Source organism: Osmerus eperlanus, chromosome 4, assembly GCF_963692335.1.
Source record: "Osmerus eperlanus chromosome 4, fOsmEpe2.1, whole genome shotgun sequence".
In the NCBI taxonomy this organism is placed as follows: domain Eukaryota; kingdom Metazoa; phylum Chordata; class Actinopteri; order Osmeriformes; family Osmeridae; genus Osmerus; species Osmerus eperlanus.
In genome coordinates, this window is record NC_085021.1 from 9,918,586 (window position 1) to 9,945,772 (window position 27,187).

General features: G+C 41.5%; 3 protein-coding genes across 6 annotated transcripts; all 3 read left to right on the top strand.

Moving 5' to 3' along the window:
• Positions 1-3,341: 3,341 nt before the first annotated feature.
• r3hdml (R3H domain containing-like) lies at positions 3,342-5,962 on the top strand. Its single transcript, XM_062458112.1, has 6 exons — positions 3,342-3,449; positions 4,194-4,523; positions 4,801-4,919; positions 5,098-5,200; positions 5,382-5,497; positions 5,665-5,962. Exons 1-6 carry the CDS (start codon positions 3,444-3,446, stop codon positions 5,795-5,797), a joined length of 807 nt encoding a protein of 268 aa, XP_062314096.1. The 5' UTR covers positions 3,342-3,443; the 3' UTR covers positions 5,798-5,962.
• Positions 5,963-7,700: 1,738 nt separating this feature from the next.
• hnf4a (hepatocyte nuclear factor 4, alpha) lies at positions 7,701-22,650 on the top strand. Of its 4 annotated transcripts, none has more exons than XM_062458793.1 (10): positions 7,701-7,838; positions 17,359-17,533; positions 17,778-17,881; positions 18,402-18,508; positions 18,597-18,752; positions 19,411-19,498; positions 19,650-19,802; positions 20,327-20,563; positions 20,843-20,965; positions 21,479-22,650. In XM_062458793.1, the coding sequence occupies exons 1-10, from the start codon at positions 7,790-7,792 to the stop codon at positions 21,619-21,621; spliced, it is 1,335 nt and encodes a 444-aa protein (XP_062314777.1). In that variant the 5' UTR covers positions 7,701-7,789; the 3' UTR covers positions 21,622-22,650. The 4 variants fall into 4 exon arrangements, with proteins under 4 accessions (XP_062314777.1, XP_062314778.1, XP_062314775.1 ...); XM_062458794.1 differs by lacking the exon at positions 7,701-7,838 and adding an exon at positions 10,602-10,623; XM_062458791.1 differs by lacking the exon at positions 7,701-7,838 and adding an exon at positions 15,858-16,025.
• Positions 22,651-23,105: 455 nt separating this feature from the next.
• Positions 23,106-26,095, top strand: ttpal (tocopherol (alpha) transfer protein-like). The gene is made up of 5 exons (XM_062458113.1): positions 23,106-23,707; positions 24,089-24,548; positions 24,678-24,871; positions 25,118-25,228; positions 25,789-26,095. Exons 2-5 carry the CDS (start codon positions 24,104-24,106, stop codon positions 26,065-26,067), a joined length of 1,029 nt encoding a protein of 342 aa, XP_062314097.1. The 5' UTR covers positions 23,106-23,707; positions 24,089-24,103; the 3' UTR covers positions 26,068-26,095.
• The last annotated feature ends 1,092 nt before the right edge of the window (positions 26,096-27,187 follow it).

A 27,187-nucleotide genomic window follows, 5' to 3' on the forward strand; every position in this document is an offset into this window, starting at 1 on the left:
ACCCCTTCAGAATGGCCTGCACAGATTTATTGGATAGTTTTGCTGTGCTTCAGTAAAGATCCAGGCTATCAATCACAAACGTTACATCCCCGTATTTATTTATCGTGTTGAAGATGATCTGTTGTTTAACTCAAAGAAAATAATCTGTAACTTGGTGTGAGCAGCTGAATATGTTTGTAAGGAAATCCAAAATGGCATTTTAACCTTTCGCTGGCCTTTTGATTTCATAGTTGTGATATGTAAAGCTGTATTACAAGGCAATAATGATTCTTCATTCTCTCTTTAACAGTGAAATGCTACACAATAGCCCACTGGTCACAACTATTATGTAGTAGCTGAAACGTTTTTGATTACCCTGATGGTTTGACTAAAAGTTTATGCCAGAAAGCACTGTCATTCCTCTGATTCCTGCAAGTTCCCTACTGTATGGAACAGACCAGCATCCCTCCCTTGGTGGATAATCGGGAAAGGGCTACATCACTGGGTAAATTTGTTTTTGGGCCGCCAAAACAAAGTTTGGACTCTGCTGACATGAGAAACGACCTATCGCCCAGCAGCAGTAAGAGCGGGTCTCCTAGATTTATGCTGAATGACGTGCTTCACACAGAGCTAGGCGTTACTCCACTGTTTCCTTGACTGGAAGAGAACAAGGCCCAGCAATGCTGAACCCTTTGACCTTCTCTCTGTCTTTCAGAGTACATGTCCATACATTCAGCTGCAAAGGAGCAGCCAAGTGGGAGAGGGTAGGAGGAAAACATTGGCCGTGTACTGTACACATTATAAAGAGAGGGAATCAATCCACACTGTTGACTTTATAGGAAGAATGTTACCTACACAGGGCATCATTCATTTCAACACTCTCGAATGGTTCGGTCCAACGTGGGATCTGTCCAATGTCTGCTTCAGATACTGGTCATGATGGATCCATTTTATATTACTACTCAACATTTTTCTCTCCTTTGATGTGTGCTGACAGAACTATTAACTAGGTGGTAGAACTGACATGGATGTGCTTGTTGCTAAATTTGAATGCAGGGTCTCACAAGGCCCTGCTGTAGCTGGTGTAGTTCTGGGGGCAGGCTGCACTCATCCAACCCCAAAAAAATCCATTGATGCAACTTTCTTTTTCACAAGCCTGACTGGTGCTCTAACAGGTTACCCTGCAGGGCTACAGCCCTGTATCTACTTGGCTGGTTAAGAGGAAAGCCAGGAAAACAGACTTGGTTGAGGTTTGCTTGACCTGGGAGAGGGTACACATCTGGGGGTCATTTGATGGACGTGGACGTACATCAGCTCCACCTGACACTACAGCTGTGTTCAGGGATGTGATGACTGAAGGACTGACAGTCTATGTGTGTCCAGTCTCTGAGCAGTGACCCCATGTATCTCGAATTTCACCAGAAATAATCAGTAGTCCTGGACAGACCCAAACATTTTGCACACATCTGAGGTTTGGAGAGGGCAAGTTATTCCAAAACAGCATGACTTTATGGTTTCAAAAACAGTTGTGTGAAATACGGAGACAAAGAAATAACTTGTACATGCAGGACATTGCCAGGCAGACTTAACACCTGTTCTTTTCTTTATTTGACTAAGAACCACATTGTGTCTTAAGCTTGATTTATTGAATTTAACGTCCCACAAAATCGTCTACTCTCAAACAGTCTGGCTGGCTGTTCATGCCACACGACTGCAATGTTGAGGTGAAGCTTGCAGTGCAGATCCCCACTCAGGACTCCCCGTATTACAATATGCTGCTTTTGTTTTCATTCTATATTCTTATTGTCTCATTGTCTGCATTATTTTAGTTGCCTCTGTCTGATAGATCATCTGTCACATTCCTCCCATACCAATAGCATATCAAGATTTGACTAAAACAGAGAAAAGTGTCAAAACTGTCACCAAACCCTGACTTGAATTAAAAATACTGTAGAGTTAATGATATTTGATCTAATTTGGCTGAAATGTATTTAATTGTCCTTTTCTAAGTGGTCTAAACACATGTGGGCCTCTGACTCTTTCCATATCCATAAAATGCAGGAGAAAGACTCTTGGAATGCCCAAGTTAAAGAGTGCATGTCATTCTGTACACACACCATCTTTTCTCAAGGCAGAGGGGTGGATGGAGCCTTTACAAAGTAAAGACACTCACTAAGAGAAGGGCCGTGGCTCATGCTCATTTCCCATTCCGTCACAGCTTCAGAAGTTTGGGTGGTCATTGGTTATTAAGATATAATTTAGGGTTTTCGAATCAGCGGCCTTGGAAACATAAACACTTGACATGATTCCTTAGTGAATCACCCCATTGTAGGACTTACTTCACGGTGTTCAAAAAGCACACTTAGTAGTACACTTCACACAGACCTTCATCGGTCCATATTTGAGGCAGACATCGCAATCGTCTCTCAACTCTTTTTTTACAGTGCCAGGGACGGCATCCAAGTGTTCCAATGTAGTTCAGCACCACTCTCTCTCTCCACAATTATATAATTGTTCCACTGAGGAGCCAGTGTCTCCCCTCCGTGATCTCTCTGACCAAATGCTGGTAGCACTGTGCCAGTTGGTGCCGTGTACCTTGGCAGTGCCCAGGGTCTGGAGGTATATATTACTCATGGCAGACGATAGGCCACTGTTCCTGGAATCAGAGACAGCTGGAGATGAGCGCTGACTCTGCAGTCACTTCAAAATGGGACCTTTGCTTCTTTGCTTCATATGCATTCTTCACCGCCTGCCTCCCCTGAGGCATGTTTATTTAAACATTTTATTGTGTTTTATTGAAACAACTTGGGGAGGTGAAGGGGCAGCCAAAACACGTGCTTTCCCTCTACAAACAGCTCTCGAGGCAGTCCCAAGCTCTCACATAAAACACAGTCAAATAAACATGTCCCAAATCCCCAATGAATTGGAGGTATTCTTCCTATCTATAAATCCTCCCCGTTCCTTTTGATTGGAAACACTTATCCCTTAATATCAGATTGTTGAATTGTTCCACATGTTAAATCAAACGCATCAGTGCAACAGTACCAGTGGCCATGGAGATGTCTCTGTGCATGATCAAGTAATCATATGGAACCATCAACAGAGGATGGCTGATCAAATATTTTTCTTTCATTTTGGTGATGCTCTGTGTTTGTGGTTTCTACAAGACTTGGAAGGTAGTGGTGAGTTTATATAATACGGGCCTGCACTGAGGAAACTAAATCACCTATCAAATTGTTCTCTGGCCTGTAGGAACATCCCTGTGGGAGGATGGAGAAGACTGGAAGGCTCGTGCGTCAGATACCCTCAGACTGAGTTGGCCCAGTTAAATTTCCCTGCCACATATGTCCGGTGGGCTTGTTTGCAAAGGCTCGTGTCTAAGTGTGGATCTGCACCGCTTCTCAGCTCCTGCCTGGCTTTCCTCTAACCCAACTCTAACCCACCCTGCAAGAAACGGATCACAGATGCAGGTATGTGCAGCCTTATGTGTCCTGGAGTTCTCTCTCTGTCTCTTATCTGCACGCTGGCATATTGATACCACTGTGCGTGAAATTATGACTTATGTGGGATATATTATGTGTTCCATAATTTATTGCTGCTTTAAGTATGTGTCAGGATGAGATGATTAGATACCTTGGTTGCAAAAGTTGATGTACTTTCTGCTTCAAACTTAATGAATAAGGCTGAGATATGATATGGACTGACAACTTTAGCTAAACATAACAACATAGATTTAGTCATTAATCAAATTATTACTGAAATTAGTGTTGTTGAAATGCTCAGTGTGTCTATACAGACCATTTAAACCTTATCTCTACAGTTTACTTCCAAATATATATTGTTTGAGTGGATTAAAAAGACAATTGAGTAATAGAAGATGATAATGGCAATCATCAAATGACAAAATTATATAAGAGGACAAAAAGTGCTTAAATTGAATACAGTCTTGTTGAAAGAATGAGAGAAACTCTCAATTAATTTAACAGTTAATATATCTTTATTAAATTGTTTAAATTACATACAAGCACAACTAAAACAAAGCAACAATGCTAATCTACCTCATTGTACATTACCTCATTCAATTTGAATAATTTGAATTTTAATCCAGTAAACCATGTTACCACATGCAACCACAGTGTTATTTTATGAAGGGAAATGGAAACTTTCCACAGTGAATTTACTTACTCTCAACCTCTCTCTTCTCCACAACTCAGAGGCCAGTGCAAACCCTGTGCTGCCCAAGCTCTCTGAGGAGGGTGGAGATGGGTGCTGCTTGCGCTCAGCTACTTTTTGCTGCCATCTTGTGGACAATGCCTTACCTAGGCACGCCTGCTTCCATGTTGTCCGGCCCCACGACCCTCCTCAACGTGACCAGTGTTGGTTGGGAGATAGCGGACTCAGACATCAGGAATCTCACCACCATCAACATGCCTCGCAGTAGGCGGAAGCGAGCCATATCGTCCAAGGAAATGAAGGCCTTGTTGGATTACCATAACCGTGTTCGTTCACAGGTCTTCCCCCCAGCTGCCAATATGGAGTACATGGTGAAGCCCCACAATAGATACAGTGTCACACCAGGGAAACACATAGGCCACCACTTTACTGTACTACGTGTGTTTACACCAGACGGGTTCCCAAGTTTCTTAATTGTGTGAAAATCTTACCCCATGAAGATTCAGAAGTGAATATTTTCATTATGATAAAATGTATTCTAGTATGGTTTCCTTTTGGAAATCTGAGATAAGTGTTGAACAGCTGCACTCACTCTCTTTCCATCGTGGTGTATCTCACCTGCCCACTCCCTGCCTCTGCTTTCTGTAGGTGTGGGATGAGCGTCTGGCTAATTCAGCAGATTCCTGGGCTTCACGCTGCATATGGGATCATGGACCAACACAAGCCATGAAATATATGGGCCAAAACCTGTCAATCAACTCTGGAAGGTACACAACCTTGTCATGCAGAGTCAGAACTGGGTGTGAGGGTCTTCCAGAGTCAGAACTGAACATAACGGACAGAAATATGAATAGCTACTGAAAAAGCTAATATTGATTTGGTGGGGTTTGGAGAAAGATAAGTAGTTCCTTAAACTATGACACTCCTCTTCCTTCTTTTGTTCAGGTACCGGTCGATCATTGAGTTGGTGAGGTCATGGCATGATGAGAAGAACTCCTTCTCCTACCCTAACAGATGTAGTGGGTCAGTCTGTACTCACTACACACAGGTGGGGTTTCAATGTTTTACCATTGTAACGTGAATACTGTTTACCTGTCGATACAGCTGACAAACTAGCGTGGTTTATTTGTGGACTGGTAAAAACATATATTTGTTCTCCTATACATTACACAGCATCCAATGGAAAGTTTGAGTCGTTTTGGATAACAAGGGAATCTCATCTGTTTTAGATGGTGTGGGCAAGCACCAACAGAATGGGATGTGCTTTGAACAAATGTTCAAACATGTATGTGTTTGGGAGCACTTGGAAGCAGGCAATCCTTCTAGTTTGCAACTATTCTATAAAGTAAGTTCAGATACATCTGTATTCTCTCTGTCTGCCTGTTCTGCATGTTCAACAGTACACAGGCATACCCATGTGTTCAACAGAGGCTAACTCACAATACATTTTCTGATGAATACAGTCAGACACAGTCAGTAAACAGTTTGGAACATGCTTTATTGCCCTTGCAGAGGTAACTGGGTTGGAGAAGCACCATACAAGCGTGGTAAGCCCTGCTCTGCCTGTCCGTCAAGCTATGGAGGCTCCTGCCGTAGAAACCAATGTTCCTCCAGTTCAAAACCAAAGAAAAGGAAGAGGCATTAGAGGTACAACACATGAAACTCTCCTGATGTTTTAACAGAAGAAATTACAAAAGTTCCCATTTTATTTTGTTAACTTTGAATTCATCTCATCTCTCTCTCTCTCGTTAATATTCAAAGACTTTTAGAAAAGCGCAAGATGTGGCTGCAAAATGTTGGGAATTCATGAAAATATCCAACACACCTGATTCAAATTAATGGGTCATTAACCAGCTCTGCAGAAGCCTGCTTATGAACATTCATTTGAATCAGGTGTGTTGGAGCAGGGAAACATAAAACATGCAGGACAGGGGTGCCCTGAGGACCAGGGTTGGGAACCACTGGGCTAGCTTATCAAAAGTCCCATTCATACAAGCTGTATTAGTATTGCAATCGAAATTCGCACTAATTCTACAATTCGAAGTTCTAGTGAAATTCACCTAGTCGTTATCTAAGGGATTATTTTAGCCAAACATTGTATATTTACCATCCATAAATATGTGCCTGTCTGATTTCGTGCTCCTGACTCACTCATTGACGGTGCACAAGAGTACAGGTATAGGGAAAACATGACACGGATTTCAGGACAAATAGGTTTCGTTAATGTATAGTGTAAGGCAAGTCGAATGGATTTGGGAACTGGACCGGACGGAATTTGATATTTTCGGAGCTGGAAAGAATGACGTACTAGCAGTCACATCGATATTGCCCGCATGATCAGATAGTATGATCAAATATGGGGGGGGGAGTGTCCCCCTGTCCCCTCATAGAATTACGCCTATGCAAGTACCACTATTGTTGTCTTTGATGAATGTTGATGCACCATCCACTGGATCTAGTGGTATGAATTTTTTTTATTTTTTTGGTGATGATAACATTACAAATGTCAAGCTGATTCTCCCCATTTTAAAGAAAAAAATGAACTTAAGCTACAAAATTCTAAACCAGGAGAATTTTAATTTTTTGTTGATATACTGTACATTTGTTCAGTTATTCATCTGATCATGGTATAAATTGAGAATAATTATAGAGTTCATGGTTCTTTTATTATTATTATTTTATGTAAAAAAGACTGTTTGCACTGTTAGGGATGTTGTTGGCTCAAGCTATTTACTGAGACCAATGTGTGGAAGAGTAAGCACTTTCATGGTTCATCGTGATGGCATTGTACAGATGATAATTGTTTGTACTGTAGACCTAGTTGTGTATTATTTTATCAGAACTATTTTCCATTAAAGAGATCCTTTTTGGGCTGAGAATGGACTACAGTGTCAGTTCATTCCTCAGACATAACAGACATACATTGAACTTAATAGCAGAAATTGCATTTGTACAGCAAGTGACATTACATCACTAGTTCCTCAAAACTTAACTGAAAAAGTGATCTCTGGGATGGGATGTTTTCAAGAACATAATTATATGAAGTATTTCAAGGAGGTCCTGCTATTAATTTGACATTTGTTGCCAATAGGCAGTATGCTGCTCATATTTTTCCTTGCATAACCTGAGGAAGAAAAGATTTTTCTGAACCAAAACATGGAGACGTCACACACAGTGAGGTGACACCCTCTGTACATGCTCCACTCCTGTCTTTCTGTCACATTCTCCCCACCTCTCAACCTTTTCTAACTGCTTAAATAAACTCTGCCATTTACCTTCCCCTCACTTTCAATATCCTCTCGATGACTATTAAAAAAAAAACATGTTTGGAGGTCGAGTGAAAAATATAAATAACTTTCCTATTTGAGTTTCTATCATCTTGTTGCTATAGCTACAGCGGCCATATAGATGGGTGTCCATATGAGCCTGGTTACTGTTTAACCTCTCCACCCACATTTGCCCAGATTAGGAAAATCAATAAGATAACAGGAGTACCGGCCTTACCTTGCGCCAACAACACCTTCCACACAGTAACGCTTGGTTTGCCAAACTTCCATATTTCACACCTGGCATTAGTGAATACTGGGGAGGACAGAAGATCAAGTACATGGTCTGAATTACAGAACAAAGGGACGATATGGTTAATGTCAACTCACAAGTCAGTACAAGTATGGATCCTACATCTGGTGAGTACACACTCTCTTCCATTATTTGGCTCACACGGTCTCAGAGAAAATGGAGGAACATGCCATCTGTTTGCGCTATTTAAAAGGTGGATGTCACTTGGCTAAATGCAAGGCATTTCTGACCGGCAATTAGTTCCTGTTGAAAAACATAATCGCCATTTTTGTCAAAGTCTTTCACACCGCCATAATGTACGAGTGTCCCAGACGTGGACGTTGTTGTAAACCTGCCCAGAGGCAGGAAAAATTGATGGTGAGACTTGGATATGATAGCTGGGGAATCAGAGCCCTCGACTAGAGTTGGGTAAAGGAGATGATGATGATGATGAGGAGGAGGAGAAAGAGGAGGAGGGTGAGTTTAAGAGAACCACTGTTATTGTTATGGTTACTGAACATCATATGTGAACAGCTGTGTTATGGTACATTTCCTGGTGTCTGCTCACACTGTTGTATGCTGTTAATAGACCATGATATTATATTTCCATAATAAAATAATAGTTATCAGTGTGCTTGAGTGTGTGCTTCAGGACAACACACACATCACCATGAGGTGTCTTCAGTTGGCCAGCAGGCAAACACACCACATAGTGGCAACATGAGCCTCGAAGTTGTATGGACATTAATGGGGGTTTGTTGTCATGTCCTCATTCACGCATTTGATTTGCATGTCAGAACTGGGAGATGCAAAACCCTTTTGACTACAGACAGAGAGGGATGTACAATGTTCTACCAAGATCACACTGTTTCCCTCTTCTGTAACAAGACTGGCTTTATTATTTGTTCAAAACTGAAACTCTCCCTGGTTTGAGGATGCTGTGAGACGTTTCATCATCCTGCAGTAGGTGTAAACAAAGTGCATACTGTCAGAGCACCGAGATAACTACTGTACCTCCATTCATCTATGAGGACTAAAACGTGTGTCACATGTGGTAAAACGTACTGTGTATGTTCATATTGTTACTGAATTAGGCAGCAACAAATGTTTACCTTCAGTGGGTATTAGTCAGTACAATAGCTGCATTTTGTCAAATCATTTGTTTACCACTTTATGCTTAAAGGATCTTCAAAACCAGGACATAAATGTTGCAAATAAATGTATTTGGCAGCGACCAAGTGTAAGCTTCTTTCTGGCCTAGATCTTTGGTAACACTTTGTTTCTTTGTGCAGACAAATATGTGCATTGCAGTCCCGAGGCCACTAAAATTGTGCTGACACAATATGGTTTTGACCCTTCAAAATACAGAAGTGTGAACGTGAAACTAAGTATAACGAATGTAGAGTTTCTAGATCATGTGGGGATTGCTAATACTATACAGTATTAGCGTAATACTACGTTCTTGTACACAATTAGCTACAAATGGGAATTTTTCATCGTTAGTTTTAGTTATACAGTTATACAGTAGGAGCTTGTTCCATGCAAAACCAACAAAACACCAACAAAACACCAACAAAACACCAACAAAACACCAAAAAACACACAAAAAAACACCAACAAAACACCAACAAAACACCTACTAACTTCCTAGAAACGTAATTTCTTGGTAATATTATATTTTCCATAACCAAAGGACAGATGTCTAGGTTTAATTGGTCAACGGTCACAACCTGGACAAACTCTTGCTGCTCTATTATTTGCAGAATCAGTTGGCAAAAGCAAACATAACAAACACAATTGGACAGCCCCTCAGCGAACAGAACTGTTTGCCTGAAATGTTGAATGACTTGTGGTGGGGGCCAATTGGCTGGCCGGCAGTCAACCAGGACCTATCAGCGACAGAGCAGAATGAACAACAGCTAAAGTCAACACCAAGACCTTACTTTTTCTCACATGATTTGGTCTCAATTCTACAGAAAATAACAGTATGAGCATAAACCAGTAGATGCGATGCACCTTTCTATCCTCATATTTCTGAAGGACAATATTAGGAGAGCTCTGCTTGTGGTATGCTGGGATTACTGGAATGATACCATATATAGTATATACAGTAAGACAGGAAGGGCCCTTGGGAACTTCAGATTTGCTGTGACGTGATGGGATTGCTACTTCCCTTGAATGTCCCTGAGGCTGAACAAGTCTGTTCCTCACATCACCTCTTTCTGATCTATCATACTGTCAATTACAGTAGGTAAACAGTGGTTATAAACAGCCTATCTTAGATAAGTTTCTCTAAGTACAGTAAACTGATTTGCCTACAATGAATAACTGTCCCTCAGTGCAGGTCTAAAGAGTCAGTTACATTTAGGCCTATCCGTCTGTTTAAAATAAAACAGATTTGGATTCAGCCTGCATGGTTTCCAATCTGCCAGGCCAGACAGATAGAGAGAGAGGCAACCGCATGAGATCAGTCTCACAAAACAGTTCTAGTAAAGCACAGTTCTGGCTTGGAACACAGACAAGTCCTTCTCCTGGTCCAACGGCCCCCCATCTGATCCCGAGAGCACGGCAGCCAGGTGAAGAAGAGGGATCTAGTGGAGACCCTGCAGGCCGAGCTACAGTCAGCAGCCTGCATGGATGGGGGTATTGCACAAGTCTCCAATCAAATCTCATTGTGACAGGCATTAAAGGATTATCCCTTGTTACCACGCTCCCTTTGGGCCCTGTGGCAGTCCGGCCCTTGCTGCAGCCCAGCTCTCTGCTCCTTCCCTCTCTCCCTCAGTCTTCCTGGGTCGGAGAGAGCTGCAGGCAGCGTCCGTCCAGCCACAGGCTGATGGGCCTAAGCTCAGGGTTGGGAGCCAGGCCTCAGGAGGATGTATGGAGAGGATGGAGCGTCACTCTACACCACCCCAGGTACAGGACTCACAGTCCCATGGGCTGTTCCACTGCACACGGGGAGCTGCTGGGGCTCGTCTGGGAGACAAGGGGGTGGGGGTGTGTGTGGGTCTGTGAGTGTTTGTGTGGATTACTCCACCGCACACAGCAAGATGCTGTTTTTAACTCTTACTCTACGTAGTGCTGTCAGAAGGGGCAAATGAGCTAGGCTGCTAGCAACTAACTCTTATGTGTTTTATATAAGGGTTTATTTTGTAAATACAATGAACAGCTTTGACTCCAGGACTGGATTCTGTTGCGGAAGTCTCAAGGACCTGCATGCCAAAGTCTTTTCTTTTTGGGGCAACCGATAAATGTAAGAACAAACTAAATCAGTGTTACCACAGTTTTAAGTCAGAAACATATCAGATGCAGGGACTAGCCCACACAGATGTGAAACACTGTGGAGAAACACGATTCTAAAACATGGCAAACTTTGTCCACAAGGAGGCATGACTACCTCGTGACTGTACGATCTGTAACACTGATGCATGGGTTTTTCGGCATGTCTTGTTCATTACCATCGATGTGCAGCACTATCTGACTGTCTGGCCTTTTGCTCCTCGCAGTGTTGACAGATCAGTTAGTGCTTCAGAAGCTGAGGTCATTCCAGTGACCCAGCTGGCCTACAGAGGCAGAGACGCAGTGAGTTGAAGTGTTGCAACAAAAGGCAACGAGAAGGGATGAAAAACACAATAGTGTACAACGAATTAATTACTAAAATGAACCCTTAGATGGGTCAAATATTTCACGCAGATATCAACAAAGGCTCAAAGTGTCTTCTAGAAAACTTGGTGACTGTGTTCTTTTTGTTGCTTCCATTGGTATCTGATACGTTTGAGACGATGGTGGATAAGACTAAATTCCTTGACCTCATGATTCTTGAGGTTGTAGGTAAAAGGTATAGATTGAGTGATGATGAACGGGCCAGTAGAGAAACATCCAGATAAGTGGCCCTAGATGAGAAGCTGACATGAGTGACTGGGCCAGCGGTCAAAATGAATCCTCAGCAAAACAGCAGTTAATGATTGCTGAGGTTTATCAGGCACTGTGATTGATTTACGTGGAGCATCGGTCTGCATGTTTATTGATGCAACTGTTTACTTATTTGGTGAACTGGGGCTACCTGGGGTTTTTGGTCAGGCATAGTGAAAACTACGGACTGATGTGAAAGAATGTTTCACTAATATTTTGAACAGAACAAACTCCAAATGAGGTCGATGACATGCAGTTATTTCCAATGTTAAAAGCATTTTTCAATTGTGACATCCACAGGTGTTTGGAATTTTATGTCTGACATTGAAAGACTATTCAAACAGTTATTTCATGTTCAGTCATTTTAGAGAGTGTGAACCTCAAATTAAATCCAAGCACCAATAAGATGCAATCAATCATGCTTTGATGTTATCTGCTGATGTGTCTATTGCTGTGAATAGCCAGTCACGCAAACTACACCTCTTTATGTCTTTCATTTCTCTTTCTCTATTTCTATGGAAAAGTCTTGCTATCTCCCCTTTAACCTCCATGCTGCACACCTTTATTTACTGACACCTTTATTGCCCAGTAATACTGGGGGTTTTGATGCCGTGCAAAATTAGGCCCTGGTGGTTTATGATTACCTTGAGACCAAACAGAAAGGTTGAAAATCATGAGAACCCTTTTCATGTCAGAGAACTCTACAGATCTACAGACCCTACGAGACAATTTTACCTCGCCTACAGTATAAAAGCAACATTCCAAAGCATGTCTCTTTGATGAGAAATACTAATTTGACTGTTGTTCAAATTAGATATCTTATAGAGCACATTTAAATCATTAACAATCATTCCAGGCTAGCTACGATAGACAATCTTAAAGAGACCCAAAAGTTTTGCAATGCGAGTTTGACAATGCAATGAACACAGGACAGGCCTGTGAGGGTCTTACCCCTGTAGTCTGTTTCATGCATTTAAACATAATGAATGAAATCCGTTTCTTTCAGACACATCATTTGAAACAAAAACGATGTAGAATCAAAACATAAGACAATTTGTATTTCTAATGGTCGATACTTGACCGAATGAGCTTCAATGAGAAAGTACAGGAGAGACGTGGGTGGGGGAGGGGGGGGGTATTAAGACAACATCATTATATAACATTAGAAGTATAGCTAATATCATATCCGCCATAAAGCAACAGTTGACATCCATTTGAACCAATATACACATGAAAAGACACAACAATATTCTGTTGACACTTAATAGACAGTATTCCCTCTCAGCCAGTCAGAGGGGCTTGCATAAGCTGTGTGGTTCGTAGATAGTTATCTGTTGACAAGGTCTTTGCCATGACACTACACTCACATATCACCTGCATCCAACACAGACAAGCAGAGCCAGACTGCAGTACTGGCCTAAAAATGTGCTGTAGCAAGCACATTACCACCTTCTTTCTGTCAGGCTTATCATAATCAACACTCCAACATGGCCATCATAAACACTCACATTTTACCTTTAGTGGAGCTCTAGGAAAAAGAAAGTTCCTATACAATGTATTCCATATCCTATAGCTTCAGGAAGGCCGAAATGGTTTTCCCCCAAAATCGGATATGTCCAGTGTGTTTCTTTTAGCTTCAACTACCTCTTGCCATTGGGATCTAACTTGTAAAATGCAATGGAGTCATTGAGCAGAAGGTACAAATAGGCAGTGGTGACAAATGGAGTTTGGTCAGTGGTCGGAGATTCCTATTTAGAAGATAGACAGGACTTTGTTCACAAACTGGAGTTTGAAGTTTCAACGGGGAGAATCACACAAGTGTTACATCAGTTCTCAGTAGTCCTTTGACTTTTAGCCCGAGGGCAGGCAGGCAGGAAATTTGGGTGACTGATTATAAGACAGGACTCCCATCCCAACATGGCTGCTTCATATAAACCGCTTGTGTTATTCCAAGACAGGGCATCTCGGAATAACCTTATCTTTGGATTCTCTTAACAATTTTCATTGTTGTAGTTGATTTTAAGAGAGATAAAAGTTAAAGACATCAAAATGCTATTTTGAGAATCCCACTATAGGAAAAAACGGTGTCCTGGTCTTCTGCAGAGGGTTGCACGGGGTCTGCACTGGCAGGTGTGTGGGAGTAAAAAGCATGTATTAGCTAAGTGAGGTGTATGTGCCCAGTGAACTGTACAACCTACAAGTTGTACCAGCAGCTTTATGAAGCACCCCCAGCACTACCCACCCAGGGCTGAGGAAAGATGTCTATCTGTGTGATAATGAGGATAACACACTGAAAAAGGCTGGAGATGTATGTGAGGTGGTGATCAGGAGAAAGTTTCTCTCCCTATCTGCACCAGGGTTGAACAGTGTGTAACTGTGCCTGTGATTAAGAAAGCTTTAACCTTGCAGATTATACTTTATAGGCCTGTATATGGCTGTTCTTGGAGGAGTTCACAGTAAATGAAGATGGTGGTGACGATAAAGTGTTTTAATGGCAGGTTAGATAAGATGTGTTCTAAGTGACTCATTCATTACCTCTCACAGATTTCTGCTGCCACATTAGTGTTTCAAGACAGTGAACCAACCTCATAAGCAAATATGCCAATTTGTCAGGGTTTTCCTTTAAAGAGAGTGAGCTGTTTGAAAATGTGATGTATTTATGATGTAATGACCCCTGTCACCTCTGCCAACTACTTTTTCAACAGTCAAAGATTTTCTTGATTGAAGCATTGAAGTCAACATTGTAGTTTTATGTAATACATTCAGAATTTTACAAAAGACCCCCCCCCCAAAAAATAAATAAATAAGAGCAGTATTTTCTGAATGATGGGATGTAGACTGAACACCAACTCTCTTGATGAGGCTTGATGACATCATTGTCTCTACTGAGAGGATTAAAGGGTTTTCATCAACATTCTCGAGAACTCGCTGAGCACCGGACTGGAGGAATGTTATGGTGTTTGCCTGAAAGAGATTATTTTATGAATCCTATATACTGTATGCTCTAGGTGGGTGGATATCAAGTTAACCTGCATGGTAGCACCAGCCAGGTCTCTGTGAACCTGAGACCGTTGACCTATTGCTTTGTACTGGTACTTTCTCTTCTTCAAACACAGGAGTAGTGTTTGCTGTGTCCCATTTACAATTATTTGCCTAATATTGCAACATTTATTTTTTAAGATTTGAGTAGCATTATGTGGATGAAAAAACCCAAATATGTTTATACGATGGCATCATTAAGACTATACAGATTAATCCTCAGATTAATATGTTAGATAAATCCTCTATATGACCTCAAAATACAGTACTGTACAGCCAAACCAACGTGCTGTACCAATACTGAAGGTGAGGCATTTCTAATCTCACACACCTCCGTTACATAGCAAATGTCCCTTAAAATCATTCAATTTGACTTTTAAAAGAGACACTTCTTAGTTCTGAACAGCTTTTAAGCATTTGGATCAGGGTGCTGTGTCACATGTGCACAGTATTTTGTGGAACAATGAACTCTTTTACATAAAGGCAACAGTTTACTCTCAGCCAGAGTTATTTTCCTTGTTAATTATGCAAGAATTAACTGAGATTTAACAGAGACAAATTACACGTGAAAATACAACTTAATCCAGACTACAGACTCCCCTTTATGACACTTTTCCAGGTAAGATACACCTCTACTCTCTCTAAACACTGAAATAGAAGGATAAATACAATGTGGATCATTTGTGCTCATGCAACATACTGGTATACAATGGGCTTTATCGAAAAATGTTGTTCCATTTGTATTATCACATGGATTAACTGGTTTAAACTGGTTAACGGCGATGACAAAAAGTTGCCACAGCGATCTGGCATAAGTTTCACATTTAATGGCTCTCACAAAATTGTTGATCCATTGCTGACAGTAGGGTGGAGGCAGAGAAGAGGAGAGAGGGTGGGTTGGAAGGAGAGAGCTACAGAGAGATCCAAGTTGTGTTATCTTTCAAAAACAACCCCTGATTCCCCATTGAGGAGGCTAGTTAAACATCAACCAGACTGCCACACTACCTCTCTCCTGGTTAGACCTGGGAGGAGGAGATCTCTGCTGTCAGTCACCAGCCAACCAGGCTCCTCGTGGTCTACACTAGGCTGGATGAGACGGTCCTCATCACACACAAACGCGCGCAGGGGGAGGGGGGGGGGACCTACCTAGGGGGCGGGGCGTAGCCAAATAGAGGGTGGGGGTTATGGTGGTGGGGGCACTTGACTTCTGCCTCTTGGACAAGTCTTTCGTCCCACTGTCAGGTAGCTGAGCATTTGTTTGTCCAAAGCACTAGTAGAGATGGACATGGCAGACTACAGCGAGGCCTTGGACCCAGCCTACACCACCCTGGAGTTTGAGAACATGCAAGTGCTTGCTATGGGCACAGGTGAGTCACACACTGTGAGCCAATACTGAACTTTGAGACGTTTGACTACTTAAATATCTGAGATGGGCAGATGGGCTGTAAGGATGTGATTAAAATGGTTTGTCAGGTGCCTATTTCCTCATGTCAGAAAAAGCATGAGAATGTGTTATGGCCTGTGTTTTGGACATCCGTGTTTCTTCCTGGCCATCACTTTTTGTTTTGATGGAACTGAGTGCACTTCAACGTTAATTAATTTGGCTTTGGGTAGAAACCGGTATAGAGTGAAGCTTTCCTGTTCGAACCTGTACACTGTTGTGATAGTGGTTTTATTTCACTCCAGGCTGGATGGGTAGGGTAGGATAGACATTCAGACACAGCAGCAGGGGGTTTCAGCGTCATGAACATCCCTCTCCTGTTACCAAATGGTGGGTTCCCACACGTTCTGTTGTGTAGATGAAGTATATGAGGAGGGTTTTTCTCACAGCTGTCTGACAGAATAATACATTACACCTTGTAAGCTCAGATGACACTGCCATAATTCCCTATTCAGTCTCCCATGACATTTGTATTGGAACTTGATTCTACAATTAATACATTTTCCTCAAAAGCAGCGTAGCCAATTTATAGTTGTGATTCCCACTCAGTAGTATTGTTCAACTTTGAGCTGAAACAAACATATTACAAAAATATATAGATGTAAAACACAGTGGAAGTCTACATCATCAGTTCTAGACTGGTTTGTTTGATTAAGGATCTTTCTATGAGCTATGATTGATTGAACCAGTCATCTTATTGATGACTGTGAGGGCGGATGAGAGAAGACAGTCTCAGTTGATTGCCTTTTCCGAGGTAATCAAGCCCTCATCAATTTAGCTCTGTTTGTTTAGTCTGGGCTTTCAGCTTTCAGATAGGCAGTAAATACTGTCATAGATCATAGGAGATACTTATTAGGCCCCCTTTGATCAGTTGGTCAAGCTGACTGCAATAACAGTGCTGTTCTCACCTTGGTGAAATACAATATTCACACATTTCATACCCAATTAATAAACACAATTTATTTGATGGTATACTCCTCTTCATTATATTTTCTGACTGTACAGTTTCCCTTCAAAATCAGTCACATTTGCCAATAGGAGATTACTTTTTTGTGCACTAACTCTCTCACTAACGCATGTGATGCATGACACTAGGGAACAGCTTTTCATTGGAAACCCCAGGTTCTCTATCCAGTGACCCACAAGGAGGATCCAGTGATTGTTTACCTGATGCCAACATCCGCTTTCTCTCCATTGTCTCGCCCAATCTCCCATCTCTTCATCTTTCCTTCCCTCCCTCTCCTCGGTCTCCTTCTCAGACTCCTCGCCGGCTGAGAGTGCAAACATGAACGCTGCTAACCACCTGGGGGTGGGCACGCTGTGCGCCATTTGCGGGGACCGGGCCACGGGCAAACACTACGGAGCCTCCAGCTGTGACGGCTGCAAGGGCTTCTTCAGACGAAGCGTCCGCAAGAACCACATGTACTCGTGCAGGTGAGAACCTGCCCTCAGAGCACAGAAGTCAAGCGATAGGTGACTCCATCGCATGACCATTCCATTGATTGCGTGATGGTCGTTTTGAAAGTTGCCATTGATCTGTTCTGGTTCAGCAACCAGGAGAAGGCTGTGACTTGAATAGTTCACTAACAGTATTGTAAAGAATCTTATGACGTTTTCTCTTGGTTGGCAGGGACTTTCCCCAGGATCGACCCTAAACTGTCTTTATCATACTTTACAGGTTCAACAGACAATGCATCGTGGACAAAGACAAGCGAAATCAATGCAGATACTGTAGACTGAAGAAATGCTTCAGAGCCGGCATGAAAAAAGAAGGTATCAACTGTATGCCTACAATTTTTATTCATTTTACAAAATGTATTTCAAAAAATCTATGCTTTTAAAGGAACATTTAAGAGCATTTCAAGCACATGAAGACATTAGTAGCAGAGATTGACCCAGTCTCTGTAAGCAGTGAACATCCACTTTTATCATCCAGCCACTATCGTAGAGTGAGGTCAGAGCTGTCTCAGTCAGACTGCCCATGTGGTATGTTGCAATTGCCAAGAGAGCAGTGCCTTGTTAATGTTCACTCTGGGATGCACTGAAGTCTATGACCGGCTTATGCTGAACAAACATTTCTGAAGGCATTATAGCCACATACTGATAAACACCACAACCGTGGAAGCCCTATTCCCCACTAAAAAGGTCCATCCTCACATCTCTCATTTTAGCAAATTGTACCAAACATAATCCCATGCTATTTTTCCTTTCAAACATTTAATGTGTGTAATTCACATTCAAAAGACAGTCAGAGAAAGCTGGTTAGAATGCGACATCTGAAGTATGAATGTTTGTTTCCCAGCTGTACAGAACGAGAGAGACAGGATCAGCACCAGGAGATCCAGTTATGAAGACAGCAGTTTACCATCTATCAATGCACTTATCCAGGCAGATGTCCTCTCAAGACAGGTATGGAACATGGTGGCCACCCTTATCGAAATGATTATATGTAACAGCCACATTTGGCCATGAAAATGACGGCACATGACCTATGTAGATTTCGTCACCTGGGCCTTTAATGAATGGAGACATCCGAACTAAGAAGATCGCCACCATCACAGATGTGTGTGAGTCGATGAAGCAGCAGTTGTTGGTTCTGGTGGAGTGGGCTAAATACATCCCTGCCTTCTGTGAGCTGCCCCTGGATGACCAGGTGAGACACATGGAGAGACACCAGGTCACTTATCTACCAGACTACAACTCTTATGACCTCCTGCACATAACTTCAGCCACATTCTAAAACCAAATGGTTCCAAACGTAACTGGTGTTATCATTGATCATTATTGAAGAACATGCTGAATGTGATCCCATCTAACAGGTTATGGTAAAAGTTATACAATGGGTTAAAAACATGTTTTCAGCCCTGGCCACTTCTCTCTGTATCCTCGGGTGGAGTGGTTAATGTGTTTTAATGTCCGGTTAGAATATGATGAGCTGGTTTGAAAGTTCTATCTATCTTGTCCAAAACAGCCTTGAATCATTAACGCTGTGATCACTGGGGCTTGGTAACTGATTTGCTGATGTTTAATTAGTGAGGGTTCCAACAGGTATCTTCACACGGGCCACACACCGCCAGTGCAGTCTATGCGAGCATCTCTCATTGGTTTAAATTCCCCCAAAGGGACACATTTTCACTGAAGTCTTTAGATTTTCTTTTTTGAAAAGAACACTGCTAAGTAGCATTGCCGATAGGTCAAGCTAGTAGCTACACCAACTATCGCGTCATGTTTTAAATACATATAATAGCAAGAATGTGAGCTTCAAACGGAGGTGTTAATTAGCAGGTGATCAGTTACATGGCCTGTTTCAGGTGGCTCTGCTGCGTGCCCATGCTGGGGAGCACCTTCTCCTGGGAGCTGCTAAGAGGTCTATGCTGTACAAAGATCTTCTGCTATTAGGTACAGTACAAACCACCAGTATCGATGTCAGCGCAGATATCTAACACAGTCCAAACAGGACTGCTGTTCACATGAAAATGATTTGTTTTCTCAATTGTAAAACAAGCTCCCAGTTCTAACCTAAACATTTATTTGATTCCTTATCAAACAGGAAATGACCACATTATTCCCAGGAACTGCCCAGAGCTGGAGGTGAGCCGAGTAGCAGTGAGGATCCTGGATGAGTTGGTGCTTCCATTCCAGGAACTTCAGATAGACGATAATGAATATGCTTGTTTGAAAGCTATTGTTTTCTTTGACCCAGGTACTTAACGCCCAATAACCATACTCATAGGCACAATCAAATATAAATGTGATATAGAGAGATCATGATTACAATATTGGACAACACTTTACATTATCAAGGAAAGTATCACACAAGTAAAACTCGTTGGGCTTTCCAGGGGTAAGTGGGTGTTAACATTGATCTTGTTTTGGTAACACAACCTTCAACTGTCTTTTACAACACATACTCCTTAATGTAAAGTGTTGCCCAATATTGTGCTTTCTAAAGCCACAGTAAATTAATGCTAACTGTAAACTGTCACATGGAGCATTTGAGGTGTAGACTCTCTCTCTCTCTCTCTCTCTCTCTCTCTCTCTCTCTCTCTCTCTCTCTCTCTCTCTCTCTCTCTCTCTCTCTCTCTCTCTCTCTCTCTCTCTCTCTGTCTCTCTCTGTCTCTCTCTCTATGTCTCTCTCTCTCTCTCACTCCATTTATCTTTGTCTCTCTGTCTGTCAATTTCTCCCTCTCGGTTATTCTCTCTCTCTCTGCCTCTTTGTTAAACCAGACGCGAAAGGTCTTAGTGACCCAGGGAAGATCAAGCGGATGCGCTACCAGGTCCAGGTCAGCCTGGAGGACTACATCAACGACAGACAGTACGACTCCAGAGGGAGGTTTGGGGAGCTGCTGCTCCTGCTGCCCACTCTGCAGAGCATCACCTGGCAGATGATCGAGCAGATCCAGTTCGTCAAGCTCTTTGGCATGGCCAAGATCGACAACCTGCTCCAAGAAATGCTTCTTGGTGGTAAGAATTTATCGTTCATTTGTATAGTTGCTGAGATAACTACTTGATCAATGTGACCCAAAGTTGAGTGCATTTATTGACAGTTTCCATGAGTTGGCGATTTGGAAACATTCCCATACTGTACATTCAACAGAAGTGCAGGTGATGATCACAGTGTTATAGTGTCAGGCCATCATTGTAAATAAGAATTTGTTCTTAATGATCTTGCCTGGGTAAATAAAGGTTAAATAAAATAAAATATAGTGTAACTGACACAAACAGAATGGTTCTCTCTCTAAGGCTCTGCCAACGAGGCCCTTCATGCACCTCATTCTCTACACCCTCACCTGGTACAGGAGCACCTCAGTAACAATGTCATTGTGGCTGGCAACATGGCCACTCCGATCCACAACGGACAAATCTGTAAGTAAAAACGATCATTTCAGTCATCTCAATTTAGCTGGATTGAAGATTATCTCAGAGCTTTTATCAACATCATCTTTATTGCTGTCACATTATCTAGATCTGACCCGGCTAATGACACAGTCCAACAAACAGTTTTTTGTAATATCATGGATATCGTAAACATTATTGTAGGCCAGTGATGGGCTTTACTACACTGGCATCTTGTATGTGCAGCCTGCAGGCCCTGTCGGGTAGTTGGAAGGACAAACAGGCTTGGCAGCAAAGTAATCCTCTATGTTCTTCACAAGATACTAATCTGGCTTATTTTGTCAAAGAGAGCTTCTGTTATTTTTTCTTAACATTTTTAATGCTCTCAGAAATTTCACAAAAGTGCTTATTCCTCGTCTGAAATTGGTGTTTTCTAAGAAATGTTAGCCTATACCTCAACGTTAAGGTGTTTATTTGTGTTTTGACACTTCCGTGGGATGTTTCTAACAGTTCAACATGATGTGTTGTTCTGGTCTATTGCAGCCACTCCTGAAACCCCGATACCCTCTCCACCAACTGCCTCAGGCTCAGAACATTACAAAATGTCCCAGGGGGTGATAGCCACCGTGCCCAAGCAGCCAAGCTCCATCCCTCAGCCCACTATCACCAAGCAAGAGGCCATTTAGCAACTCGTCAGACAAATTCAACCATCTAAACAAAAGAATCATCATTGCAAGCCACTAATTTTCCCTTCCGGTCAATTTAAATAGGGCAATACAATATACAAAAGGACATTTTGAACTAGTCTATGTTGCATAGGATGAACAGTTAAAACATTCAAATATATTTATCTAAACTGATCTGTTCAAGAAACTAAGACTCAGTTGGATCAACTGAAAATGGTCTAACTGTTTAGGACAAATTAGCTGTTTAAGAGAAGAGTACTGTATAGCAGGGCTTAAAGAGTGTACTCCAGTTAACATCAATACCCACAGATATGAGGTGCTTAGCCTTCTTTATTTTGATAAAATGCTAAATATGTCCAACATATACACAAGTGTGTTGATTAAACAAATGCATTTGACTTATAGTAAGAGTAATGCAAGGTAGACAAAGTACAGCCTCAAAGCCTACAGTATATAAGTTAGGGTTACTTAATGTTTGTATGAATGTTACAACAGGCCAATGGCGAGGCATGCTTTTGTGTTGCACAGTATTTCAAAGACGGCTGACTATAATAGACCAAAAGTATGGTCAAGACTTTGCAATAAATGCAATGTCACATTTTAAAGCTATTAAGAAGACGAGTTGGTTCTGAAAATAAACATATGTTTTAATGTATCCTCTATAACCTTTGACAGGTTTGGATATCCCTCCCAATTATGTATTTACTGGAAATGTATAAAGTTGTGCAACATGTCGAGATTGAGAAAGCATTTAATACTGTCTCCTAAAACCACTTTAATAAAGTTAAAGGCATTTACAGGTTTAGGAACACATCATTTCCAGATACAAGCAAATGTTTTTAGACATTTTCAGTTTTACTGTAAAGAGATGTTATTTTTTTCTGCTTAGAATGCAATTTTGTCATTGTGTCTTGACAGAATTAACTGTGCCTTACAAACTATATACAAATATACTGCCTTTAACTAGAAATATGGGCAGTGGTTCACCTTACAATGTGAAGATGAATAAAATTTCAAGGTTTATTTTTACATCGAATTGTGCTGTCACATTTAATCTTATTAACTTATCTTATCTATGTCGATATGCTTTTCAGCAGATAGAGTTTGGAATGTGGAAGGGGTAGGATAATTTGAAAAACATGTTACTGATGAAATCACGAGGCCTACGTGGCAGTGCACGGTCAAGGATAATTAGGACTGGGTGTTGCCTGATGATAAAATGTCGTAAAGTCATTATAGATAGGTGCGATTATATGCAAGAAAGCCAGGCGCCTTCTATTCCAGATGTATCCCCCACATGAGCAGAAAACAGTGATATCTCTGCGTTTATGGTAGGTTCAACGCCTGACATCGGGAGAGAGCACACGTACGCCAATACACCGAAACATTATTTTACCAGTAACTTTTCGCATGTGTCCCTATCTATCTGTATGTTTGTTGGCTGGAGCAGCAAATGGTCTGTATTCTCCATAAAGCAGGCAAAACCATCTGCGAAACGGAACTCGTACGCACTTGCACCACCTATAGGATGAAAAAAATACTGACGTATGCCATGTCAAATGTTTACCTTATTTTTTAGAATTAGCATATTATAAGGCATCAATTGACTATACTTGTATATGATAAACATAACATATTGTATAAAAAGCTAAGAGAACAAACTGTAGGCCTACCAACACATTTTCATACTATGACTATGTGAGGTAATTAATAAATACAAATTGCAGTAAAGAACAAGAAATATTGTGTAAATTCTCTATCTATCTAGATATGTAATAAGATACATTTGAAAAGGAGATTGTTAGAACGAATCTCAAAATGTTTACATCATTTCAAGAAGGTAGGCAACACATGACGCACTGACATCACATGCTACATAATTAACCAAAGAGAAAGCGCACAACGCTTACGTAGACAATCCCGGAACAGATCATGAATGGCTCTGACACTAGGCTGGGTTGATATTGAACGCTTCTGTGATGCTATCTGGTCAACCGTAGTTTTGCGGTAAAATGAATATTTTCGTCATGTGTATCTCATAGACGACCACAAGGACTGACCAAGAAAATAATCATAACACATTCAGGTTCGTAGTTATCCAGCCACCCTCTAGGTTACTGTAGTTGCATACTTGAAGACAGCACAACTCATCGTCGTTCTGTCAAAACAGTTTGAATATAAATACTGTTCTTGCATGACAGTCACTCGTAAAATGTGAATTTTATTGTTGTTCTTTTGTGGAAAATGCAAACCCCACCATTGTTTTGTGGATTGTAAGCTGCGTGTATAAATGTCAATGACACAATAGTGCCTCTCATGGTAATGGTTTTTGATGGTCTATTTAGTTTGTTGTCTGATTGATGAAATTCAGAATTAAAAGCCATGACATGACAATTCCTGAGACGGTATTATTGTATTTACTGTATGTATTATTATTATATATTTATTATCTTTTTTTATTTAACAGAAACATATTTGGTCAATGGCAGAAGATAATGACAGTATTGATCTGGGGTCCCCCATGGACCCCGTAGTGCCTGTTAGTGGGTTCCCTGGCCCTCCTCCCCCTATCTACACCTGCACCCTGACCCCAGAGCTGGTGGCCAAGGCCAGGGAGGAGCTCCAGGAAAAGCCAGAGTGGCGTCTTCGGGATGTCCAGGCGCTGAGAGACATGATCCTGAAGGAGCAGCCTAACCTCAGGACCCGGCTGGATGATGCCTTCCTTCTGCGATTCCTCCGAGCCAGGAAGTTTGACTACGACCGTGCCCTGCAGCTGTTGCTCAATTACCATGGGGGCAGGAAGGCCTGGCCGGAGGTGTTCCAAGACCTTAAGCCCTCCACTGTGAAACATGTCCTGGACCTGGGCTTCCTCTCAGTCCTGCCCCATCCAGACCCCAGTGGGCGCTACATCCTCTGTCTACGACCTGGTCAGTGTCTGTTCTCACTACTGCACATATGCTTGTCATTGTAAATCAAACTCGTATCGCAGCTAGGATGTAAATCAGTGGGAAGCAAGGTGGCCCAATTGATAAAAGTGTTATACGATTTGTTTTCAGGAAAATGGAAACCAAACGACTATCCGTTTGTTGACAACATACGAGCCATCTACCTGACTCTGGAGAAGTTGATTCAGCCTGAGGAAACCCAGGTCAATGGGATAGTCATCCTAGCAGACTACACTGGGGTAGGATTGTCTCAAGCATCGAATCCAGGCCCCTTCCTGGCTAAGAAAGTTGTGAGCATTCTCCAGGTAAATCATTGTATTTTACATTGAAGACATGTTGGCATCTCTCAGAATAAGATATAAACCATCCTTACTAGCCAGATCAAGCAGCCCATGTTTAGCCATTTGTATGCTGCAGTTTATAATAAAGTTGATAATACTATTATCATTTGTGTTACACTGCAATGCCATTGGGATAAAACTGTAATAACAGTTCTAACATTCCCATTCTGATCCGTATGCTTTTCTGATCAATATCTTTTCACATTTCAGGATGGATTCCCTATTAGAATCAAAGCTGTCAACATAATTAACGAGCCTCGGATATTCAAAGGAATCTTTGCCATCATCAAGCCTTTCCTGAAAGAGAAGATGGCAGAGAGGGTAAGCCTTTAGTTTTTGCCTTCTAAAGGAGTCAGTATTTTACACAAGAGGCCTTGAAGTGGATCATTGCATTTACATATCTTACACCCCCAAAACAGTCCAATTTTAGAATGGTTTAAGTCAGGGGTCCCCAAACCTTTTTCTGCAAGGGCCAGATTATTTTTCCTTTCTTTAATGAAAAAATACAATTACATGGGCCGGAGTGACTACCAGTATTATTGTGGAGATTTTATTATGATTTTAAATGTATTTATTATGCTAGATTAGTTTATTATTTTTTTATGCACCATACATCCGTACATATCAAGGGATATATAGCCTATTAAAATAGCATTATTACTATCGTAATGACCTTTTTTCATATTCATTGCTATTGAAATCAAAACATTTACTTAGGTATGCATATTAATCAGTGTGATTTATTTATTTATTTTTATTAGAACTTTTTTTTATGCCTCTGGAATTGTTCAGAAGGCCGGTCCAAATGCGTGGACGGGCTGTAGTTTGTGGACCCCTGGTTTAAGTGAATCAAAAACGTGTCTTTTTACTTGTTCCTTCAGTATGTGCTCCATGGGTCCGACCTGCGTTCCCTACACCGTAACATCCCCCGCTCGGTCCTGCCAGAGGAGTATGGTGGTGTGGCGGGCCAGCTAGACATGTCCTCCTGGTCAAAGACTCTTCTGGACTCAGAGGAGGAATTCCTAGTGGAGTTCTGCCAGCCAGATCCACTGGAGGGCGTAGTGCTACCAGAGTCCATGCTGTTTGAAGGCGACCAGGCGAGCGGTCAGGATGATGACTCCTTCAGGGGCCTCCGTTCTCAGCTCTATTATTGCTACTGACAGACAGAGAGGGAGAGAGAGAGAGAAGGAGAGGAGAGAGAGAGAGAGAGAGAGAGAGAGAGAGAGAGAGAGAGAGAGAGAGAGAGAGAGAGAGAGAGAGAGAGAGAGAGAGAGAGAGAGAGAGAGAGAGAGAGAGAGAGAGATGGCACTGGCAATGCTGCTGCTACTGAGAGGACATTACTGTTTCTTTTGTAACATGTAGACTTAATCATGTTTTAATGAGGCAGTGTTATGTTCTAAAAGTGCTACAGGTCAAAGAGCAAAATAGTGCTCTCTGCATTCTTTTTACCCTGCACACCATTATCATTGGCAGCTTCAGACTCTTAACGTTTTTTTTGGTGTGTGCAGATGCATGTTTACATATTGGTAGGGATCCAAATCGATTTTAAATGTGTACCCTTTTCAAGGTATTTAATCCACGCTCAAGAAAAAAAAATTCCTCTTGGAAAATCCCAGTGTCACGCCAATCTTAATCTAGTCAGAATGTGCATGCCCCAGCCATTCCTAGACCAGCTCTGCATGGTCACAGAGTTCTGCACCTCTGTAGTTTCCAACACTCTGTTATAATCTAAACCCCATTATTGCTTTGCCTTAATCTAAAAAGAATAGTTTAGCAAGGGGTTCTCTACCAAAGCAATATTCATGTGCATTATCATTATTTTACATTGTCTTGAATTCACTGATGCTGTTACTTATTATTTTGTACTGTTTTATTTCCTGCCTTATGTTTTATTTTCCTCAAAATACCAATAGAGTGAAACTTCATCGCAGTCTTATGTTAGAATGGGAAAGTAGTGTTTGTCAATTAAATGGATATCTGTCCAGTGTCCGCCAATACATGCCAAAATAAGAATAATGAAACAGCCATTTAGAAATTTGGTAACAGGGTGCCAATGTTGTACTGACAATAGCCTATATATTTTCTTCTAATACATCAGGTCAAATTTTGTTGTATTTGTTTTTGTTTGCTATCCATTTCGTTCAACAATTAAGCCAAACCTTCACTTGTTCATGTTTTAAGCATGCACTCTGCAGTGCTGTTTTGCAGAGAGGAGATTCTAATAATAAACCCAATTTCAAATCATTAGTCTGGTATGTTGAATGTGAGTAATGCTTGATT